Genomic DNA, 22443 nt, shown 5'->3' with positions numbered 1-22443 from the left:
AGGCATGACAAGACATGACACAGTCAAACACATTCAAAACACGTTTCATGCTAAATTGCAAGTTCCTTCAAAAAATTAAATCAAGAAAATAAAATGTTCGTTCGAAAACAGTGCACCGATCACATACATGAATTGCTATATTTCGCTTTCACTTATGTTCGGTATGTTCTAACTTGATATGGGGCCAAATTATTTGTGTCTTTGTTAACAAGAACACTATAAATATTAAGCATATTAAATTCATCAAATCATCATAAAACAAATCTATCTTGAACACATATACATCTTAAAAACAACTAGAAATCAAAATGGTTGTTGTAGGTGGAATTTTGAAGCTCAAGAATAATGTCTTCAAAAAGCTCCAAAAAACCCTATTATTGGGAAGAAAGGATAATAAATCAAGGTATGAGGCAAAGGATGTGAAAAAAGGACATTTTGTTGTGATTGCTAAGGATGAAGATGAAGCAAAGAGATTTATTGTGCCATTGAGTTGTTTAACAAATCCAATATTTGTGAGTCTATTGGAAGAAGCAGCTGAAAAATATGGATTTAATGGAGATGGTGCAATTACAGTTCCTTGTCGACCTAATGAATTTCAGATGATATTGGAGCAGCAAATGCATGATGAAGCCATAGATGATATCAGAAAAATTAAAATTAGTGATAAAAAATAGAGAAATATATAAATTTCTAAATATTTCTTTTATCAAATGCAGTTTTGATGCTTTTATTTTTAAGTTTAATGCTAACTAAATTTCTCTTGCTAGTTAAATGCAGTTTTAATCTTTTTATTTTGAAAGTTCATACTGATGTTATTTTTTATACTTTTAACAGTTTGAATACACTATATTTATTTCTTTAACTAGTATACTATGCTATTTGGTAGCATTTTCCTTTTCTTTTTTTTTCATTTTTTTGAGAGATGCATTTTCCTATTATTAAATATGCGATTTCTCTTGCCACTCTTTATCAAATTGCACGACTTGGTAGTGAAGTGATGACATATAAGTTAGATAATAGATACGTGTTTATGTGGTTGTTAGTTACACTTGGTGCAGACATGAACAACCGAGTACAGGCCCGTTTCATGGGTTGTCCTTTTGTTGAAAGCTTGTCTCTCAAATCTTGTGGTCCTTAAAGTTGTTTTCTAGAATTACCATGAGTTAGATAAATTCAGGATCACACTGTAATTTTGTTAGTGTTGTTTTCATTAAGGTCACATTAATTCTCATGATTTCTTTAAAAAAAAAAAAATCAATCCAATCATGTTGTGTTCCACAAATAAAGTGTTAACTCGTAAATTCGTCGTAGTTTACATTTGTAGGTGCCAAAAACGTGTTAACTCAGAAGTAAATCCGAGTTTTAGTGAAATCAGAAAGTTTGACGAATTTGGTCGAGTTAACACGTGTTAAACTCGGTAAAGTCGTGTAAACTCATCCGAGTTTACGAATTTACGTTGAAAAAAACACTTTTTTTATTTATTATTTTTGAACCTTTTTTTTGCACATTTTCTTTCAAAACCCTTTTTTTCTTCAATCCCAAGTACTGTAACATGTGATTTTCTGTCTTTGATGTGTGATTTACTGAATACCAAAGGTGTTTGTAAAACTTTAGTTTGTGATTTTCTGTTTTTGAAGAAAATTAGTTTATTTTTTGGATGGTTTTATTAATAAATTTAAAAACTTGTGTATCTTGCTTTTTTGGATGGTTTAGAGATTTATGAAACTTACGATTTTGTAAGTTAATTTTGTATTTTGACGCTAAGTTGAACACAACTCTTTATTATGGTGATTATGTATACTTTGTCTTTATAATTATGTCATATTTTTCACCATTGGCCTATTTTTAATATTACATTAGCATACAAATGTTATGTATATAATAAATTTTATATAATGATAATTTTGGGTAAACTCATACGAGTTTATGAGTCGAGTTTACAATTTAAAATTTACATAAGTAAAACGAGTTGAAGTAAACCCTTGAATCGTAAAACCTTGCAATCATGTACTAAATTACCCTGTAACCGTAAGCCATATCTACTTTAATTGGAATTGGCTTGTCATCAAGCATCAAGTTTCCCGTAAGTTTTGTGATAAATTTACTAGTTAGTTTATATATTTTGATATCGGTTCCTATCATATGCTTTGTTTAATGGGAATTCGCAAATATTATTTGGGCAATTTCTATTTCCAACTTTACTCTACTCTCGCATGCCTTTCGAATCGACCATTTTGTCCCATTTTAGATTATATAAGTTGAAAAGGTTTTCGGATTATATAATCCCAACATATTAGAGTATAGAAAAGAGAAAAATTTATCATTAAATCACAACAACATTTGCAACAACAATTAAACACAATCATGAATCAGTCAAACTTAACTCTTCATCATATCTAACCATGCAAGTCTTGATTTCTTCGGAGGTTCTGGATCTACTCAACCTTTTTTAAATGCCAAGAAAAGATATCAACAAGGAATGGTCTAACTCGATCAGTCTCTTCGAACTATATTGACCAAATATAGAGAACATGACTCTCCTGTCATCATTATGGAGCTTCACATGGGTAAACTGGAATGTTTCCATCTGAGTCTATCGACTGACAGTGATACTTGTTGATTTTGTAATTTGAAAATTACGACAGAGCTTTGAAACTATTACCGGGGTGAGTCACGACCAGGTCGCTTTCTTTAAGACTTTTCGCGGCACTACCTAAGTTGTGCAAGGTAGACTAGCAACCGCGCCGTCTCCAGGATAAAACAGCCCAGATTCTAACTGTACGATTAAAGGTTGCACTGCCAGAAATCGCTCGAGAATAACACCTCAATATGGTTTTCGAAAAGTTTCGAAAAACCACTCTAATATGGTACGTAGACCACTCGATAAACCAAAGAAGGAGGAAAGAAAGAACGGTTCGTCAACACAAACCGCGGGAGGGAGAAGAGAGGAGAGAAAACCAGAGAAGAGTATTCGATTCTCAGTTTTGGAGTAAAGAATATTATTCCCGAGCTCTCAATTTATAAGGAGGATTTCTACTAGAGTGTGTGATCTACCCGATGTAGGACATAAAATTTTCAATTCACACTTTACACTAGTTTCTCCATCCTTGTGTTTACATTCCAAAGGCTCCACAAACTCACTAGTATACTCCAAGTTTTTTTCATTATACACTAGTGTTCCAACAATCCCCCACTTGAATTCAAAATTGGTTTCGAAAGTTACGTTTTAAACGTTTCTTAAAGATTGCTAGTAAACAAAGGTGTCGCCAACAACTTGAACCTTTGCATAGTGAGTAGTATTCCGATTAACAAGAGTTGCTTACAGCATTGAACTCTATCTCAGACGTAGGACCCACACACAACCTTTTCTTAGGTGTTTTCTAAAAAGCCCGTGCGTTAATGGCCTTGCACGTCTATCCCAGTTTTAACGAATGCTCTAGGAATTCTGCCTCGAAATTCCATAAGAACCAGCCTCAGTTCTACATACGTATAGGTGAGTCTATCAGAAGTACTCCTGTAGCTATGTACTTCACTCCATAAGGAGTATAGATCTCATTAAGAGTTTCTATTATCTCAACCTTCGGTCACTGCAGGATTATGTGTTCTCATAGCATGTTCTATCACTTGTGATTTGTTATTACCCATTGAACCTAATTCTTGGGATCTCCAGTCATTTAGGTCGGGTTTCCATCACTTATGATCAATAGGCATTAGTCCCATCCTACTGGATGTATTTGTGACTTTCTCTCTGTTTAGTCCTTTCGTCAAAGGATCAACTAAGTTTTCATTTGTTCGTACGAAATCTACTCTTACCGTTCCGTTCGAAAGATATTCTCTTATCGTGCTGTGTTTTCGTCTTATCTGTCATCTCTTACCATTGTAATAACGATTCTCAATCTTTGCGATAGCCGCGGTACTATCACAATGAATTAACACAGCTGGTAACGGTCTCTCCCATAAAGGGATTTCAGATAGCAAGCATCTTAGCCAACTTGCTTCTTCACTAGCAGCAGCTAGTGCTATCATCTCAGATTCCATTGTGGACTGAGCCAGAATGGTCTGTTTCTTGGATTTCCAGGAAACAGCTCCTCCAGCAATGCTAAATATATAGCCACTGGTCGCTTTGGAATCATCTGATAAGGTGTTCCAATATGTGTCACTGTATCCTTCAAGCACTGCAGGATATCTCTGATAATGTAGTCCTAGAGTCATGGTCTTCTTCAAATATCTCATGACTCTTTCGATAGCTTGCCAATGCTCCATGCTTGGCCTGCTCGTAAACTTGCATAATAGTCCCACGGCGTAGCCGCGGGTCTAGTACAATCAGTGGCATATCTGAGACTGCCAATGATGCTCGCATATTCAGTTTGTCTAACACTATCTCCAGTGTTCTTAAATAGCTTCACACTTGGGTCACAAGGTGTGCTCGCAGGTTTACAATTGAAGTAATTATATTTCCTTAAGATCTTCTCAACGTAGTAAGATTGATTCAAGGAAATTCCATTATCAGTTCTAGTAATCTTGATTCCAAGAATTACATCTACTTCTCCTAGGTCTTTCATATCAAAGTTGTGGCACAACAATGATTTCACATCTTTAATGACATTGAGGTTTGAACCAAATATGAGTAAGTCGCCTACGTATAGACATATGATCGTGCAAGTGTTATTTTCGTACTTGTAATAAATACATTTGTCACTTTCATTCACCTTATACTCATTCTCAATCATTAGATTGTCGAATTTCTCATGCCATTGTTTCGGTGCTTGTTTTAGACCATACAAAGATTTGTCTAACTTACAAACTTTGTTCTCTTGTCCATGGATTACGAAACCTTCAGGTTGGTCCATGTAGATTTCTTCTTCAAATTCACCGTTTAAAAAAGCAGTTTTTACATCCATTTGGTGTACTATCAAATTATGGATGGCCGCCAAAGAGATTAGTACCCTAATGGACGTGATTCTAGTTACAGGCGAATATGTGTCAAAGAAATCTACATTTTCTCTTTGTCTAAAACCTTTGGCTACAAGGCGTGCCTTGTATTTGTCGATTGACCCATCAGGTTTTAGTTTCTTTTTCAAGATCCATTTACAACCTATAGTCTTGTATCCATGAGGCAAGTCAGTTAGGTGCCAGGTTTCGTTGGACATTAGAGAATCCATTTCATCATTTATAGCTTCTTGCCATAAATCAGCATCAATTGAAGACAGAGCTTCCTTGATGCTTGATGGATCCTCCTCTATAGTATACGCCACATATTTGGGGCCATATTCTTTAGCAATTCTTGCTCTCTTACCTCTACGAGGTTCTATAACATATCTTTCGATGTTTTCATTGCTTGTTATGATTTCAGAAGGTTGATCAAGAACTGAGTTATCGGTGCCCCCACTATTACCCCCACTGTCTCCTGACTTAAAGGGAAATTTATTTTCATAGAAGTCAACATCATTTGATTCTATGATCGTTTTAGATTTCAGGTCGTAAAACCTATAGGCTTTACTATTTAAGGCATACCCAATGAATACACATTCATAGGCTCTACTTGCTAGTTTGACTCTTTTGGGGTCTGGTTTTCTTACATAGGCTAGACAGCCCCATGTTCTAAAATAAGACAAGTTTGGTTGTCTTTTCTTCAAAATTTCATATGGAGAAATTTTGTTCTTTGTTTTGGGTACTCTGTTTAGCACATAGCAAACAGTCAATAAAATTTCTCCCCACCAATGAGGCACTGCTCCGGAATTAAGCATTGTTGCAACTACTAATTCGGTAAACGTTCTATTTTTTCTTTCCGCTTTACCGTTCATTTCAGGAGAATAAGGAGCAGTTGTTTCATGAATAATTCCGAGTTCTTTATAATACTCATTGAATGTATGTGATCCATATTCAGTACCTCTATCACTTCTAAAACGCTTGATTCTAATATTGAATTGATTTTCAATTTCTTTTACATACTGTTTAAATATTTCAAGCGCTTCATTTTTATTTCTCATTAAATACACATGTGTGTAATCCGAGCAGTCATCTATAAAAGTGATGAAATATCTTTTTCCATTTCTAGTCAAGTTTCCATCTAATTCGCATAAATCAGAATGAATTAATTCAAAAGGTTCAGTTATTCTGGTTACTGATTTATGTGATTCTTTATTTATTTTTGCTTGACTACAAAATTGACATTTTTCAAAATCGTTTAAAGATATTTTAGGAATTAATCCTAAACCGCTCATATTTGAAATAATTCTTTTGTTAACGTGATAGAGTCTAGAATGTCAAATATTAAAATCACACAACATATAAGCAGAAGAAGAAATTTTATTCATATCAATGTTCAACTTAAACATGCCATCAGTGGCGTACCCTTTCCCAACAAAAATACCATTCTTAGTGATGGTGTACAAATCAGCCCCTATGCTTTGAGTAAACCCAGCCTTATTCAAAAGAAAACCTGAAACTAAATTCTTCCTAATTTTAGGAGTGTGCAGCACATCCTTCAGTATCAGAGTCTTTCCAGAGGTGAACTTCAGCTCTATATCTCCGATTCCAGCAACATCAGTGGAGTGGGAGTCTCCCAACAACACCTTCTGATCATCACAAGCAGTATATGTTTTAAACATATCTCTATCATAGCAGACATGGCGAGAAGCACCAGTGTCTAACCACCAGCCATCAGAACCTGCAATCATATTAATCTCAGTAATCATAGCCACATAGGGCTCATCAGGTGCAGCAGCAGTAGCCATGTGAGCCTGTGTTGGTCGGTTGGTTCTGTTTCTGCACTTGCGTGCCATATGACCTGCTTGCCCACAATTGTAACAGTTGAAAGGTGGAGCAGCATCATTCTTTGGTGGCTGTTGAATCTGGGATCTTGGATTGTTCCCAGTCTTATTCCTGCTGGAATTCTTATTCATAGGGCGGTTCTGATTCTTAAATGGTTTGTCAGCAGGCTTCAGAACAGCACCTACAAATTTCTTTTTAGTGTTGTTGTTAGAAACAGCAAACATCTCTTCATTCTGGTCCTGCTTTCTCGCTTCTTCTTCAATACGAAGGCGAGTAATCAGACTTTCAAGAGAGAACTCCTTAGTTTTGTGTCTAAGAAGACTCTTGAAGTCCTTCCAGGCAGGAGGCAGCTTATCAATAATCACAGCTATTTGGAACTGTTCGGGAAGTGTCATCCCTTCAGCTATGATCTCGTGAGCAATTTGTTGCAGCTCATGTGATTGTGCCTCAACGGACTTATCATCACTCATTTTGAAATTCAGATAGCGGCTTACGGCGTATTTCTTAACACCAGCCTCTTCAGTATCATACTTCTTCTGAAGTGCTTCCCATAATTGTTTAGCAGTATCACAGAGTCTATAATAATCATACAGAGGGTCTGTGAGTCTATTAAGAATATAATTCTTACAGAGGTAGTCATTTTCCTTCCATAGAGCAATATATATGGCTAGCTGTTTATTTGGGTCAGCTTTCTCAGCAGCAGTAGGGTCTGCTGCCTTACCGTTATTATTCGCTCCAGCAGGAGTCGAACTCGTAGGTGCTACATGCATAGCTTCCTTCAAAACGTAGGCAACCTTTTTAGTGGTCAAGAAGAACAGCATCTTTTGCTGCCAACGTTTGAAGTGGCTACCCGTAAACAGAAACGGTTTGTTAAAGTCATCAGCTGAAACCGCGGTATTTTTTTCAGAACTCATCGTATCGTATTCGAAACGTCTTAAAAATGTTGATTTTGTAATTTGAAAATTACGACAGAACTTTGAAACTATTACCGGGGTGAGTCATGACCAGGTCGCTTTCTTTAAGACGTTTCGCGGCACTACCTAAGTTGTGCAAGGTAGACTAGCAACCGCGCCGTCTCCAGGATAAAACAGCCCAGATTCTAACTGTACGATTAAAGGCTGCACTGCCAGAAATCGCTCGAGAATAACACCTCAATATGGTTTTCGAAAAGTTTCGAAAAACCACTCTAATATGGTACGTAGACCACTCGATAAACCAAAGAAGGAGGAAAGAAAGAACGGTTCGTCAACACAAACCGCGGGAGGGAGAAGAGAGGAGAGAAAACCAGAGAAGAGTATTCGATTCTCAGTTTTGGAGTAAAGAATACTATTCCCGAGCTCTCAATTTATAAGGAGGATTTCTACTAGAGTGTGTGATCTACCCGATGTGGGACATAAAATTTTCAATTCACACTTTACACTAGTTTCTTCATCCTTGTGTTTACATTCCAAAGGCTCCACAAACTCACTAGTATACTCCAAGTTTTTTTCATTATACACTAGTGTTCCAACAATACTTAACATTGTCCACCTTCTTGTGTCTTCGTGGTTGAGACAACCGTTAATTTGATCTGTGTGATCCATCAAGTCAAACTGTGTGACATCAACACGGACCCTAAATAGATTTGGTCCCCCTTGTTGTAGTACATTGCAACTAGCTTAATGTTCATTTATATTTTGTATAAGTTGTCATGGATTTGTGGTGTGGATTGAAAATCAACCGAACATTCCAATTCATAGCAGTGTTGAAATTATCAGTGCAATGTAGGCCAAAGAAAAATCATGTATATGACCTGATGCTGATTACATAATTTGAATTGCATCAAACACCCAATACATTAGTTTTTCAACGGTTTATGCATGTTTTGGATTATACAATCTAAACCAATATAATTTGTTTTGGAATTGTATAATCTAAAAACGTTCAAATTGTGGCAGGTGGCGTTACCAATAAGATTTGAATGATAGGTGGTGTGTTTAATGCATTTTGGTCAGTTTAATCATATTACACGTATCGATTAATTATAGTTACAGTCTAGATGGTGGTGTGACTATAAATAGCCTTGCATTTTTCCATTCTTTACATTTTAAAACTCATATTTCCTCCGTTTTGTTTCTTATTTTCTTTTTTGGGTAGTTATGATTACATGGTTTTACTGCTAGTCATCATATTATCCCCAAAGCTGCATCGTGGTATTTGTGGGGTAGTAGTAGTACGATTGGTTGTGGGGTTAGCATAATTAGCTAAAATGTGTTATCTCACATCAATTTGTAGGGAAATTTTTAGATAGTCACAAATTTAAATCCAAATCATTCAGGCACACACATAACAATATACATTAATCAATATTTTCAATAATAATAACAATAAATTGATTTTTTTTCTCTTTTTACTTATTTTCATTGTATGTGTGTCTAAACCAAATAAATTTGTGCTTTTGACCATGCAAGAATTAATCCAACTTGTATCTCATATCAGTTTGGATTTGAGATTGTTGCCACCTTCTTCCTTTTTCTGCTTATACTACAAATTTAACTTTAATTGTTTCTTAACATTTTCGAAGTAGTTCTCCACGGCATTGATATTATAGGACTTATTCAATGTATGTCTAAATTTTATCCGATTATGATATTATTGTAAATTGATTATAAAATAATGTTGAATTAACAAAATTGTGTTCTCGCTTTCATGTACGACAACAAAATATTGGTTCGAAAACACTGTACCGAACACATACATGAATTGCTATATTATGAACTGCAAATTCAGTATTTATTTTATGTTCGGTATATTCTAACTTTATATAGTGCCCAAATAATTAGTGTCTTTGTTAAGAAGCACACTATAAATATAAAGCATATTAAATTGATCAAATCATCATAAAACAAATCTATCTTGAACACATATACATCTTAAAAACAACTAGAAATCAAAATGGTTGTTGTAGGTGGAATTTTGAAGCTCAAGAATAATGTCTTCATTAAGCTCCACAAAACCCTATTAATGGGAAGAAATGATTATAAATCAAGGTATGTGGCAAAGGATGTGAAAAAAGGACATTTTGTTGTGATTGCTAAGGATGAAGATGAAGATGAAGCAAAGAGATTTATTGTGCCATTGAGTTGTTTAGCAAATCCAATATTTGTGAGTCTATTGGAACAAGCAGCTGAAAAATTTGGATTTAATGGAGATGGTGCACTAACTATTCCTTGTAGGCCTAATGAACTTAAGATGTTATTGGTGCAGCAATTGCAGGATGAAGGAAGCTATTGCTCTGATCATGTCATGTTTATATGCTACCAAAGACGACCTAGTGGATATTTCAAGTTAAAGCAAATTGTATAAATTAGAGAAAATTGATTTTCAAGATATTTCTTTTGTGACTTAGTTTTGTGGTTAAATTTATTTAAGGGTTTTATATTTTTCTTTTCTAAATTTCTCTTGCTAGTTAACTAGGGATGGCAATGGGTACCCAATGGACAGGGTACTATAGTACTCATCTCTATTTCCGCGTTTGTAAAAACTACCCGTACTCTCGTGGGCAACAACTTTAGTGCCCTTCCCTATACCCTATGGATACTTAAGTGTCCATACCCGCACTTTAACTATGAAAAGACAATAAAAAACATCATAATTGAAATAAAATTATGATCCACAAAATTTCAAATCAACTAAAGTTTTTATTAAGTTACATTAAGCTGTTATAGGGTTAGGCTTAAATAGTAAAATATATTAATTAGTTAATTGTACACAAAAAATAAATAAATTATTTATCATATTATATAAATACACATATATGCGGGTTGCGGGGTTGGGTAGTACAGTGTTCATATTCGTGCACATATCCATTCAAATTTGCGGGTAATTACCCATACCCAAACCCAAATCCATGAAAATGGAGTTTTACCCAACCTATAACGGATATTTTTTGCAGGGGCCCATAAGATCTGGGGTCTATTGCCATCACTATAGTTAACTGAAGTTTTGGTCCTTTTACTTTTAAATATGTGATTTCTCTTACCTCTCTATTTCTCAAATTGCCTAAACGTGGTGTGTGGACATTAGTGTGTGTTAATGTCGGTGTTACACATCGTGCAGACATGAAGATATTGAATATAGCATTGTTACATTATTCAAAAACAAACAAAAAAAAGAATTGGATGTCACTTTGATGGATGGATCAAAATCACGTAATTTGATAAATAGAGGGGTCCAGATTGCATATTTACAAATGAGTGTTCAAAATCGTAAATGAGAATAATTATGAGATTGAAATTGAATTAAACCTTAAAAAAATAATTGACAAGAATTAAACCTTAAATTTGTTTTACAGTTGTGTAGGTTTCTCCACGTTGTGCTATATAACTTCTCTGGATTAGTGTGGGTTTAATAAAATGGCGAAATATTCCACAGTAGAAAAAAAAGATAAAGAATAAATCTAAAGATATTTGTCACAAAAAAAGTGAATCTAAAAAAGTAATAAAACAAATAATTTGAAGATAAACTTTGATAAATTAGAATTTTTTTTGGAAATGAAGATTGGTTTATCATTATGCTGAGATATCAACAATATATTTTGAGATATTATCTCACCAGGTTTTTGCTTTTCTTTTAGGCTTTCTTTAAGAGTTTGGAGGGGAAGGGAGGGTTTTGGAAAAAGGGAAGGAGTAAGTGGAAGAAATAGAAGACATTGGGAGGAAAGGACTTTGTAGGTTAATTTTTTACTCATAATAAAAAATCCCCCTTATTTGGGAGAACTCAAAAATTGTATTGGGGGAGGGTTTTGAGGGATTATGGATCGTTTATATAAATTTTTCAAATTGAATCTATGTTGTTATAATATTCTTAAAATTAAAAGTATATTAGTTTATCATTCTCTAAAAAATGTTCTTTCAAAAAATGTAAAATTTTTTATCCATTTTTCTATATATTTCCAACCTCCCAAAACCCTAACCTCCCTTCCCCTCCAAACTCCCAAACAAAACCTCAACATATAATGAAAATGAAGCGTATAAGGGTGGAAGGCTACTACACTTTGTTTTACACCGACGGTCATCCTCGTTGAAACCTCTTTAATTAAGGTGGGAGGTGGCATTGGGTTCATGAATTTGTTATTGATCAACACAGCTCAAATGATGAAGATTTCTTGGACCATGTTTACTCATCCAAATAAGCTTTGGGTGCGGATTATAAAGGCTAAATACTACAATTGTGTTTTAAACTTTGTTCCTAACCTCAAATACAAGGCCAATTCCATTAGTACTTGGCGAGCTATTGTAAATTCTTAGGATAAAGTAAAGCCTAACATCATCTGGTTGCTAGAAATGGCTCTGAAACTCGTTCTTTAAGAGATAGTGAATCCCAAGTATTGTATGCTTACTAATCACCTAATCAATTTTAGTCAAGCATGTGGGTTAAAAACATGTTTGGAATTACTGTTTGATAAAGTCATGGTGATACCGTGATTTCGTCAATTCAATCATGGGATGGGATAAATTTACTGTAATCGTAAGCCACGTCTACTTCAATTGGAATTGGCGTCATTATGCATCATTTTCCCCCTCAAGTTTTTGATAAGTTTTCTATTTTGAAGCATCCTAGCCTTGATCCAAACGAGTTTTCTATTTTGAAGCATCCTAGCCTTGATCCAAACGATTTTCTATGTTGGAACTTAGGGCGTGTTTGTTTCAGGTTCAAAAAAATTGTGTTAAAAGAATTTAGAGATTTTTTTTAGAGATTTCAAAAAAAATTGAAGTTATTTTTGTTTGCTTATTACCCATAAAAATTCTTTTTTTTTTAAAAAAAAAAAAAAAGTTCTAATTTATACGTGTGTTACCTCCTTGTTTTAGAAAAAAATAGATTTTAAGAAAAGTTAATCCTAATAGCTTTTCATTTTAGGGTCAAAATAGATTTTTTTGATAAAATGATTTTTCTAAAAATCCTAAACAAACACTTAAAAATGGAAAAAAAAAAATAAAAAATAAAAAATAAAAACATTTTTTTGAAAAAAATCTGAAACAAACGGGCCCTTAGCCTCTTATAATTTTTCTCCTTGAAACCCTGCTTATTTATTGCAGCATCGGAAGTCTGAGTGTGAAAGTAACCTACTCCTTGTGAAATGTCAAATTGCTGACAAGATTTGGGTTAAAATAATATGCTTGATTGGAATACCTACTCCTCGTGGAATGTCAAATTGCTAACAAGATTTGGTAAATAATATTGGTTGAGATGAAAAGATGGTCTTCTTTTTCAAGTTCAGTTCATTGTTCATCAAATGAACCAGTCTAATAAGTAATATTGATCATCGTATATCATTCTCAGCTTTCACATTGGTGGTACTTTAGGTAAACTCTGCTTGCGATGGTCTACCTAGAAATTCGCATGATAAAGTAATTATATAAGAGAGTCAATTAGCTCATAACCTAACTCTTGATTGGATTATGTTAAGAGAGAGAATCCACATTTGTAATAACGTGCGTGACTCCTAAGTTCACTCATTCTTTTTCTCAAAAACAGATACTTGTATCAAGGCAACAAGCCTACTGAGAAACATGACCATTCTACAAGGTTTGAGGTATTCTTTTAGCAAAGAACACGGTTGATTCCCCAAACATATTCTTGTCTATCTTGGCTTTCTTGTTCTTGCTAATAAAGGTCATGTTGTTCAGCTTGTCTTGATTCGTTTTTTCTGTGTCTCGTGGTTGTCAGTACCTGCAAGACAGTGATTTTTCTGTGTAGAAAAAAGTTCACTATCATAGGGGACCGTACAATTGGTCATTTTCTCCAGATTAATATGAAGCCCCATAAGAAACTGATAATAATAATAATAGTCGCTAATATCTAATATCATAAATATAGTATTGTCGGTACAACAAAATGATAGAATAAGCAACATTTAAGGTTCAGTTTAGGCTCACATCTAGCTACAGATGATGTCCCATTATCCATCTTGCTGGTCAAGAACCAAGCAATTAAATGATAAACACAACAAATAATAACCGGTAAAAAAAATATATAATTCCACCAAGGTGAAAGATCTATCTCAATCCAAACAAAAATGATAGCACTTCCAATTTTGCCATTGAACTCAACAATCAATCACCAATATTGCAAAAAATGGAGGCACCCACCAAGATATTGGTTGTACTAAAAGTCCTTAGCTAGTAATATATGGTACAGCCAATATCAAAGCAAACCTGATTTATTTGATAAACCTGATGTAAGCAAGGCCATAAGTCTCCAAAGGGTGGTGGTTTGGCCTAGTTCTATCCCTATATCTCATCACTAACAGCTTCAGTCCAATATCCCTGCCTTCGCCTTCAGATGCTTCTTGAAATCCATAATGTCACCCTCCCATCTGGTCACTTTCTGATCAGCACACACCCATATCTCATGCGCCACCTGATTAATGAGCCTAAAGTCGTGGCTAACAAGCACCATGCCGCCATCCCACTCATTCAATGCCTCAGCCAGAGAGTCAATTGTCTCAATATCCAAATGATTAGTTGGCTCATCCAGAAGTAGCAATTGAGGCTGTCTATAAGCTAACCATGCAAAGATTACTCGACTCTTTTGCCCATCAGACAAATTCTTCATAGGCATCACCTGGGCTTTACCTGTCAGTCCAAACCTCCCAATAGCAGCCCTCATCTTCTCTTCCTCATTTCCAGGGTATTCACTCATCATAAACTGAAGGGCAGGCACATCCAAGTCCAATTTCTCCGCCAAGTGCTGATGATATTGAGCAATTCGAAGATGGTTATGACGCTTGACCATGCCATCACTAGGAAACAAATCACCTGTCATTAGCTTCAGCAGTGTACTCTTTCCAGCACCATTCGGTCCAACTAGAGCAATCCTAGAGTCTAAGTCAACCCCAAAGTCGATGTTTTTGTAGATGAGATTCTCAGGAGTGTAACCAAAACTTACTTCAGAAAACTGAAGAACAGGAGGAGGAAGTTTTCCCACATCAGTGAAGCGGAATACTAAAACTTGATCTCTGACTACCTTCTCTGTGAGTCCACCTCGTTCCATTTTTGCCAATGTTTTTTCCTTACTTTGTGCCTGGCGAGCTAGTTTTGCTGAACCATGACCAAATCGAGCAATATATTCCTTCATGTTGGCAATCTGCTCCTGTTCCCACTTGTACTGCTTCATCTGGTTCTCTTCCAAGTCACCACGGGTCTGAACATATTGATCATAGTTGCCAGTGTAAATCTTCAGCTTCTTACTTTGCATGTGGATAATATTTGTGCAGACACCATTAAGGAAATCCTGGGAATGTGATATCACAACCAAAATACGTTCAAACTTCTTCAAACTCTCTTCGAGCCACACACAAGCTTCCAAATCTGTAAACAAACAATAGTTAGTTGATATATGTATAGGATAATCTGAGAGAAGTTGTAGACAGGAGAAATAATGATGATGATAGAACAAACTGCAAAAGTCAACTTAAAACATAAGAAATTTGAAAGTGAAACAAGAAACATCCCCAACCAGTCATGGAAATATTGCATCATTGTGCTAGAAGAAACATGCCCCCGCATAAAATAAAATGATAGTTCATAATACAGACAGAAAAGGGGAAGATAAAGAAATGTCATAAATGATATAACAAAAAATAATAAAGCATATTTCACCAAAAAAGACATAGTAAAGCATAGAGACAATGACTACATCTTCACCAAAAAAGACATAGTTAAAGCATATACAATGACTACATGTTCACAAAAAAAGACATAATAAAGCATATATACAATGACTACATGCAAATGATCGTGTCTGGCATTAATAATAGCATCAAACATGTCTGGCATTAATAATAGCATCAAACATGTCGATATGAAGCATCCACTACATTATTCAAAGTAATGGCAAAATATTTTGTTCAAAAGGATTTAGGGCCGTTTGTAACAGATTATAAAAAAGGTGTCTTCGATATTCAATCAGTTTTAGATATTTTACTAAAACAACAGAAACCGTTGTGTTAGTACCGTAACTCAAATCATTAAAAAAATAGTTATGCAAAAAATGATGTTCTAGAGAAGCTACTCAAAACAGCTTTCGTTTAAAACAATTTCTTGTTTTTTTTCAGATTCTCAGTAAAAAAAAAGTAACAAATGGATGAAAACTTTTAAAAGCATAAACAAAGAAAAAAAAACTAGGAGCAAAAAAAAGCACCAAAAGCGTAAACATGACAAGCAAAAAACCTATAACGAGCTCTTAGTAATTAAAATTCAACTAAAAGCATACACAGTTCATTTCGATACTGTGGTACAACAAAGAAAACTACCAAAACTAATGTGTGCCCAAAAAACAGGACAAGGTGATAAATAAATTTCAGACAAACAAGAGGAGTTCTTTCAAGGGAAGAGAAGTTACCAAGATGATTAGTTGGTTCATCGAGTAGAAGAATGGTGGGGTTCATAAATAAAGCTCGTGCTAATGAAATTCTCATTCTCCATCCTCCAGAAAAATCACGAGTCTTCTTTGCCTGCATCTGCTTGTCAAAACCAAGACCATCTAAGATTTCAGCAGCACGTTTTTCTGCGGTTGATGCATCTAGGGCGTCCAAACGTTCATAAATACGTTCAAGGGCTTCACCACCTCCATCATCCTGGAACCAAATTTATTCAAAGTTAACAAACCATAAAAATAAATAAATAAACTTCTAAAAATCACATGTTTTATTACTTAAACAAACCTGAGCAGCCAAAGTTTCAGCTTCTTTCTCCAATTGCAACCTTTCTTCATCACAGGTTATGACAGCTTCCAATGCAGACATGTCAGAGGCTTCAATTTCCCTGCTAAGGTGATGAATATCCATGTGCTCAGGAATCGGAAGTTCCCGCATTCCTATTGCAGTAAGCAGGGTTGACTTTCCACAACCATTTAATCCAAGTAAACCATAACGTCTGGAAGAAAATCAAAGCAAATCGCAATCATTGGTAAGAGTTCCAGGTTTAAATAAAAGTACATAATAAAATTTGGCTGTACTCGGTAACGAAAAAGACTTTATTCAGTAACGACAACGAACCTTCCATAATTTAACTCCAATTCAGAATCAACAATGAGATCATGTCCATGGAAAGTAACCGATAAAGACTCTATCTGCAATAAAAAGAGCAAAACGAATTAATACAAAATCATTTTTAGAATTAACAACAATTATTATAATCAATACGCCATAATTGTCGTTTACTGCATTGTACAACCTACCTCCAAAAAATTGGAATAGGCGAGTAATGGTTACATTCACAACATGGTAGAATTCCCATGCTACGTACCCATCAGCTCGGCTAGACGCTCAAACACATGCAACCATGCTAACAACAATAAACTAAAAGTAAGACTCACCAAACCAGCAACATTAAGCCAGAAGAAGCAAGACCCACTAAACCGCAAATTACTGAACATTTTCAAATAATCACATACTTGTCACACTTGAGTTCTTTCTTCTTAAGTTGAACCGCACTAAGCCAAGGTAGAAATTTTCTTAATTGGCCAAAGGGGCAAATCATTAAGTTGAAAATTATGCTATTTGACAACTTATTTAACCTGGTATCAAAAAACTTAAGCTTTTGGGTTTCCTTATAGTTTCGTCATCATCCAAGGACCGATTCATTCATATATGGACTTACATTACAAATCCATCAATCAAAACGATTAAGATCTATAAAGTTAGAAACCAAATTTAGACCAATAAATCTGCATATTGATCAAAATATTGATTTGATTTAAAACTAATAACTAATTCATAACTAAAACTAATCTAATTTAATCCAATCCATAATCACCATTAACTTCAGATTTAAACAACATGCTCAAATAAATTCTTCACTACAGAGTAACGATTATAAACAAAATCATAATAATTAAACGACAAATTCAAAGAATTTCGATATTGTTACTAACCCGAATATCTCTAGAAAGAGGATGAGAACAAAGAACACCAGTACAAGTCCGATCGGAAATCTTCATATCACTGATTTTATCAGCAACCTTATCAGCGGCTTTGGAAGAAGCAGCGGCGGCAGCCTTACCACCACGTTTAGCGGCGGCGGCGGCTTTCTTCTGAGCAGCTTTCTTCTTGCTAGCGTCGGAAACCATCTTCGAAATTCAAACACAAACCCTAATGGGAGGAAAAGAGTGAGAGAGAAGATAGATCTGGCCTAAGTCGGTTCCGATGAAAAGATGGAGCCGAACGAAGGGTTGAGATTAGGGTTGTGGTTTGAAAGAGGAAGATGGAGTATGAGTGGTGAAGTTTGGTGTGGAATATATATATATATGGAGAGAGAATGAAAAAAAGTGAAATTTGGTTAAAGTTGTTTGTATTGGGCTTTTGCTATGGTTACGTATTGGACTATGAGTTTGTGTGTAGAAAAGTCAATATTTTGTGATGTCGGTTTGATTGGAGGTGTAGTGATGGGTTTTTTTTATCATGGGCTTTTTATGATGGTTTTTATTGATTTTAGTGGGTTTTGTGTTCAATAATTCAAGAATTTATTTAAAAAAAATCTTATTTCTTTCAGCTTTATTGAAATGATATCTTAAATTAATTTGGAGAAGTCTACTATTATATAGAAGTTTGTCGCATCAGTTTAACTAGTATTATGTTGTGTTATGATCATCAACTGATGTAGTTGGTTTCTTAAATTGCAATGACTGAATTGCATTAAAAAATTCAAGATTGGAAATATTTAAATATAGATAGTATAGTGGTTAACACATCGAAAAACTATAAAATCCAGCTTATGAAGTTAGTCAAAAAAAAAATGTATATGTTGGTATTGTTTTGTCGAATAAACATTTAAAAAGCATATATCCTTGCTTGGTTATTATTACTTGATGGCATGTAAGACTTCATCAAACATATATGTATTCATAAGTTGTTTCTTCGTGAAAGTAATGGGTTTGTTTTCTGATGTTCCTATATTTCTATTAATACTAATCTTTTCAGGTTGGTCTTTTGTGACGAATAGAAATACATCGATTTTTTCTAAGAAGACTTCAATTTGTTGCATACCAAAACCTGGTCGGCTTGCATTTTCAATTAAAAACATGACTTTGCCAATGAAATTTTTGCCTCTGCAAGTTTGTTTTGGATTTTCCTCATATTGTAGCAAGTAGTCATTCTTAATCTTCTTTGTTGAATAAAATCACTTCAAATCGATATGAATAATGTTGTACATCCATGGAAAAAAAAAAATGAATCATGCACCAAGTTGGTCGTATCACGCACTAACGTACAAAATTGCAATTTGACTCTTTGATATCTTTCTTTAAAGAATATTTGATCGTATTCGAATGTCCGTCAGTTGTATAAGACACGTGTTATATTGTTGTACTCATCTTCAATGCACAAAAGAGATATCGAATAGTTGTCTTTTGAGATAGAAATCTCATGATTTTTATCAAAATCAAGTTCAATTCTTTTGTGACCATACATTTTTGTCATTTTATGATATATATATTAGCATATATAAACAATCATTTCCACTTAGTTTTCATATGTGTTGAAGTGTTGAACAATATATGTGGATAATAATTGTTACCCCAATTATTTAATCATCCCCTTTTTCAATTTGACTCCAACATGTTTTCCAAATAAAGTCTTGCATATGACCACTCTATCTTCATTAGACATATTTTCATTTCTAAGAAAATTTGTTGGTGCTTCCAACAATTACAAATTTAATATGCCATTGTCAACATTTTTTCTGCACATGAAAGTCACAATAATATAAAAGACCTAGTTATATAATGGTACATAATGGTATAACTATATTTTGAATGAATGATATATCTATATGAACATGATACTTTAACATGGTTAAATGAATGCAACTTACCCGAGTCATATGATAAATGATTTTTGGATTAATTCTGACATATAAAATGAGTTGGATTTAGATTGATGTCACCACGTAACTATTAAATAGAAATATGATAATTACGTAATTAATCTTAAGTAATTATATAATATATAATAGACACTAAAATAATGAAAATATATCACTATTTAAATATGTTTCATACAATATGCCTTCTATTTTGTATGTCATTTTTCATGGAGAAATTATTGCCTACTCAAGTCATAAGAAAATAAGTTTGTTGAAGAATTATAAGTATATGAACTTTTATTTTTTGAAAGAATGAGGATATGAACTTTTATTAACATGATGCTAAAATATTCGTTTATCAAAATTAGTTGGTATATTCTAGCAAATGTGTGTATGTGTGTATGATGTATCAAATGAGATAAGGTGTTATTGTGAGAGACAAGAGCTTTAAATGTTAATTAACCAATAGATTAGATATAAATGAACGGTTGAGATATTATTTTCTTTTAAAATTGCAATTCATGTATCTTTCTCCAACCTACATGTGTTCGATTTTGTATCTATTCACAACAGAAGGTCTCTCACTCTTTTGTAATATCTTGAAGTTGAAGTATATCTTTTTTATATTGTAATAAAGTATTATTATAAATGTGTTGATTGTTGCTTGATAAATTCTTCTGTATTTTCTTTTTGATAACTTAATTGCTTTAAGGCAAATTAAATGCAGAATTGTTTTAAAATAAAATTGAAGAATGTAAGTTAGGAGGTGGGGCTTAGCATATATGTATATATCCAATTCAAATACAAGTTGAGTCTTACCACTAGTTGTTATTATATATGCCTAATAATCTAATTAGCTAACAACGCATATATAAATCATGTGAAAAGAAATAACGAAAACATCGCGTACAATAGCCAAAAACTACATTTTTTTCCTTTTTGCTAATGATATAATGTTGTTTCCTCTTCCAATTTTGATTTTTATAGTTAATATCATCGAATTAATAAATTGATGAGATATTTTTCATCTGCTATAAAAGTTTTTTCATTTGTAGATATTATATTCTCATTTCTTCTGAGAAGTTTTCAAACCTATACTCCCTATATTATTGTTGTTTGGGTTTTCAATTGCCGTTGTTTGGGTTTTCATCGCCACAATGGTGTATTGGGCTTTTGCTATAGTTACGTATTGGACTATGAGTTTGTGTGTGAAAAAATCAATAACCGTTTTGTCATGGGAGATATATTTAACTGGTTTGGTGGGTATGATGGTTTTTGGTATGTTATAGTTTGTGTTTTGTACCCGTACATTTTTATAACAACAATGAATGACATTATATTTTAGTTTAAGACATTTTCAAATGTATATATGGGTGAGTTGTAAAAAATGCTTTTTGAAAACTATCACCCCACTGCTTTGTGTAGGTTTGGATAAGTTTACATAAATTTGTGGGAGTTTGTTGTATCAACTTAACTGGTATCAAAATTCAGTGGTGATATAATCATCAATTTATTTAAGTGATTTCTTATATTGCAATGATTAAATTGCACTAAAAAAATCGAGATAAAAAAACATTTAAACATATAGAGTATGGTGGTTGACATATTAAACATATATAAAACAATAATGTTACTCACTACTAGGGCTAGACAGAAATTGAGTAACCAACCCAAACCGGCCGAACCAGATGGACCGAAGCGTGTCGGGTCGGGTTCAACTGTTTAACCGGTTTCAGGGGTTCAAAGGGAGTGGTTTGCTGTGGGTTGCAATGGTTGGTTGAGGGTTGGAGAAATTTACCCAACGGAAACCGTTTCCGACCGAAGTCCAGCCCACACATATAAGTTTGAGTTAGAAGAAGAGTAAACCTTAGTTCTCATTCCTCTTTGTTCTTGCGGCTGCTGTTCTTTTCCTTCAAACATCAGGAATTGTTCCTCTCCTCCAAATCAAAGATCATCAAAAAACCATAAATCTCAAATCACCAAATCGTTCCTCTTCTTCCATTTTCCAGAAAAAATTAAACAAAAATCACAAATCAACAATGTTTCAAGATTTTCGACCTTCCTTTCTTTGTTGTTAAATAAATTCGAATCACAAATCAACAATTTTAAAGTCAAAGGTGAGCCTTTTATTTTTAAAAATTACATTTTATACCTTTGTTGTAGAACTGTGTATGTTAAACTGATACTACTGGTACTACTGTGTATGTTAACGGATGACTGTAATGAATGTATCTTTTTAATGTGATGTAAAATTGTATTTTATTGTGTTTAATGTGCCAATTGTTTGGCGTTAACATTAATTTGGATGGGCTAAATAATATGTTGAATTAATCATTTAATAAAATTCTATACTGAATCTTCAAACAGGCCTGGTTTTAGATTAACTATGGAAGAAAAACCAATTTATATTTTTTATTGAAATGGAATTTTTTTTATAAAAAAAATGGCAAGTTTTCGAATAAACCGATTGAACCCACCCGATCGTCCGCCTAAACCGATTTAACCAAAACCGACTAAATCGAGACTTAAAATGGTCGGAATTGGGCCTAGGTTTTGAAACCGTGTGGGTTTGGACGGTTTGAGGTTTTGGAACCGATTTCCGACCGATGTCCAACCCTACTCACTACAACGACAAAAAAAACGAAAAACACGATTTACACTAAGGTGGTTATCACAAAAAAAATATTTTAATATTAAAATAAAAAAAATTGGTGGAAAACACAGTCATTACTAGTGCAATTCATATTTTTTGTTAATTACCATTTGTAGGAAATTAAGATCATGCTAATCAATGTATATTTTTGCATTTCTCGGTGAATAAACA

At 33.9% G+C, this 22443-nt stretch overlaps 3 protein-coding genes across 3 annotated transcripts; 2 read left to right on the top strand and 1 right to left on the bottom strand.

Annotated features, from left to right (window-relative positions):
- The first annotated feature begins 308 nt into the window (after positions 1-308).
- Positions 309-1138, top strand: LOC25492408 (auxin-responsive protein SAUR50). Its single transcript, XM_013600514.2, has 2 exons — positions 309-660; positions 1044-1138. Exons 1-2 carry the CDS (start codon positions 309-311, stop codon positions 1136-1138), a joined length of 447 nt encoding a protein of 148 aa, XP_013455968.2.
- Positions 1139-9708: 8570 nt separating this feature from the next.
- LOC25492407 (auxin-responsive protein SAUR21) lies at positions 9709-10119 on the top strand. Its single transcript, XM_013600513.1, has one exon. The coding sequence runs from the start codon at positions 9709-9711 to the stop codon at positions 10117-10119; it is 411 nt and encodes a 136-aa protein (XP_013455967.1).
- Positions 10120-13591: 3472 nt separating this feature from the next.
- On the bottom strand, positions 13592-18050 carry LOC25492406 (ABC transporter F family member 1). Its single transcript, XM_013600512.3, has 5 exons — positions 17692-18050; positions 16814-16887; positions 16481-16691; positions 16159-16393; positions 13592-15125 (listed from the first exon to the last, which is right to left on the bottom strand). Exons 1-5 carry the CDS (start codon positions 17884-17886, stop codon positions 14068-14070), a joined length of 1773 nt encoding a protein of 590 aa, XP_013455966.1. The 5' UTR covers positions 17887-18050; the 3' UTR covers positions 13592-14067.
- Positions 18051-22443: the final 4393 nt, after the last annotated feature.

Source organism: Medicago truncatula, chromosome 4 (assembly GCF_003473485.1).
Source record: "Medicago truncatula cultivar Jemalong A17 chromosome 4, MtrunA17r5.0-ANR, whole genome shotgun sequence".
NCBI lineage: Eukaryota > Viridiplantae > Streptophyta > Magnoliopsida > Fabales > Fabaceae > Medicago > Medicago truncatula.
Note: the sequence above shows the minus strand (reverse complement) of the source record. Positions and strands in the feature narration are given on the sequence as shown.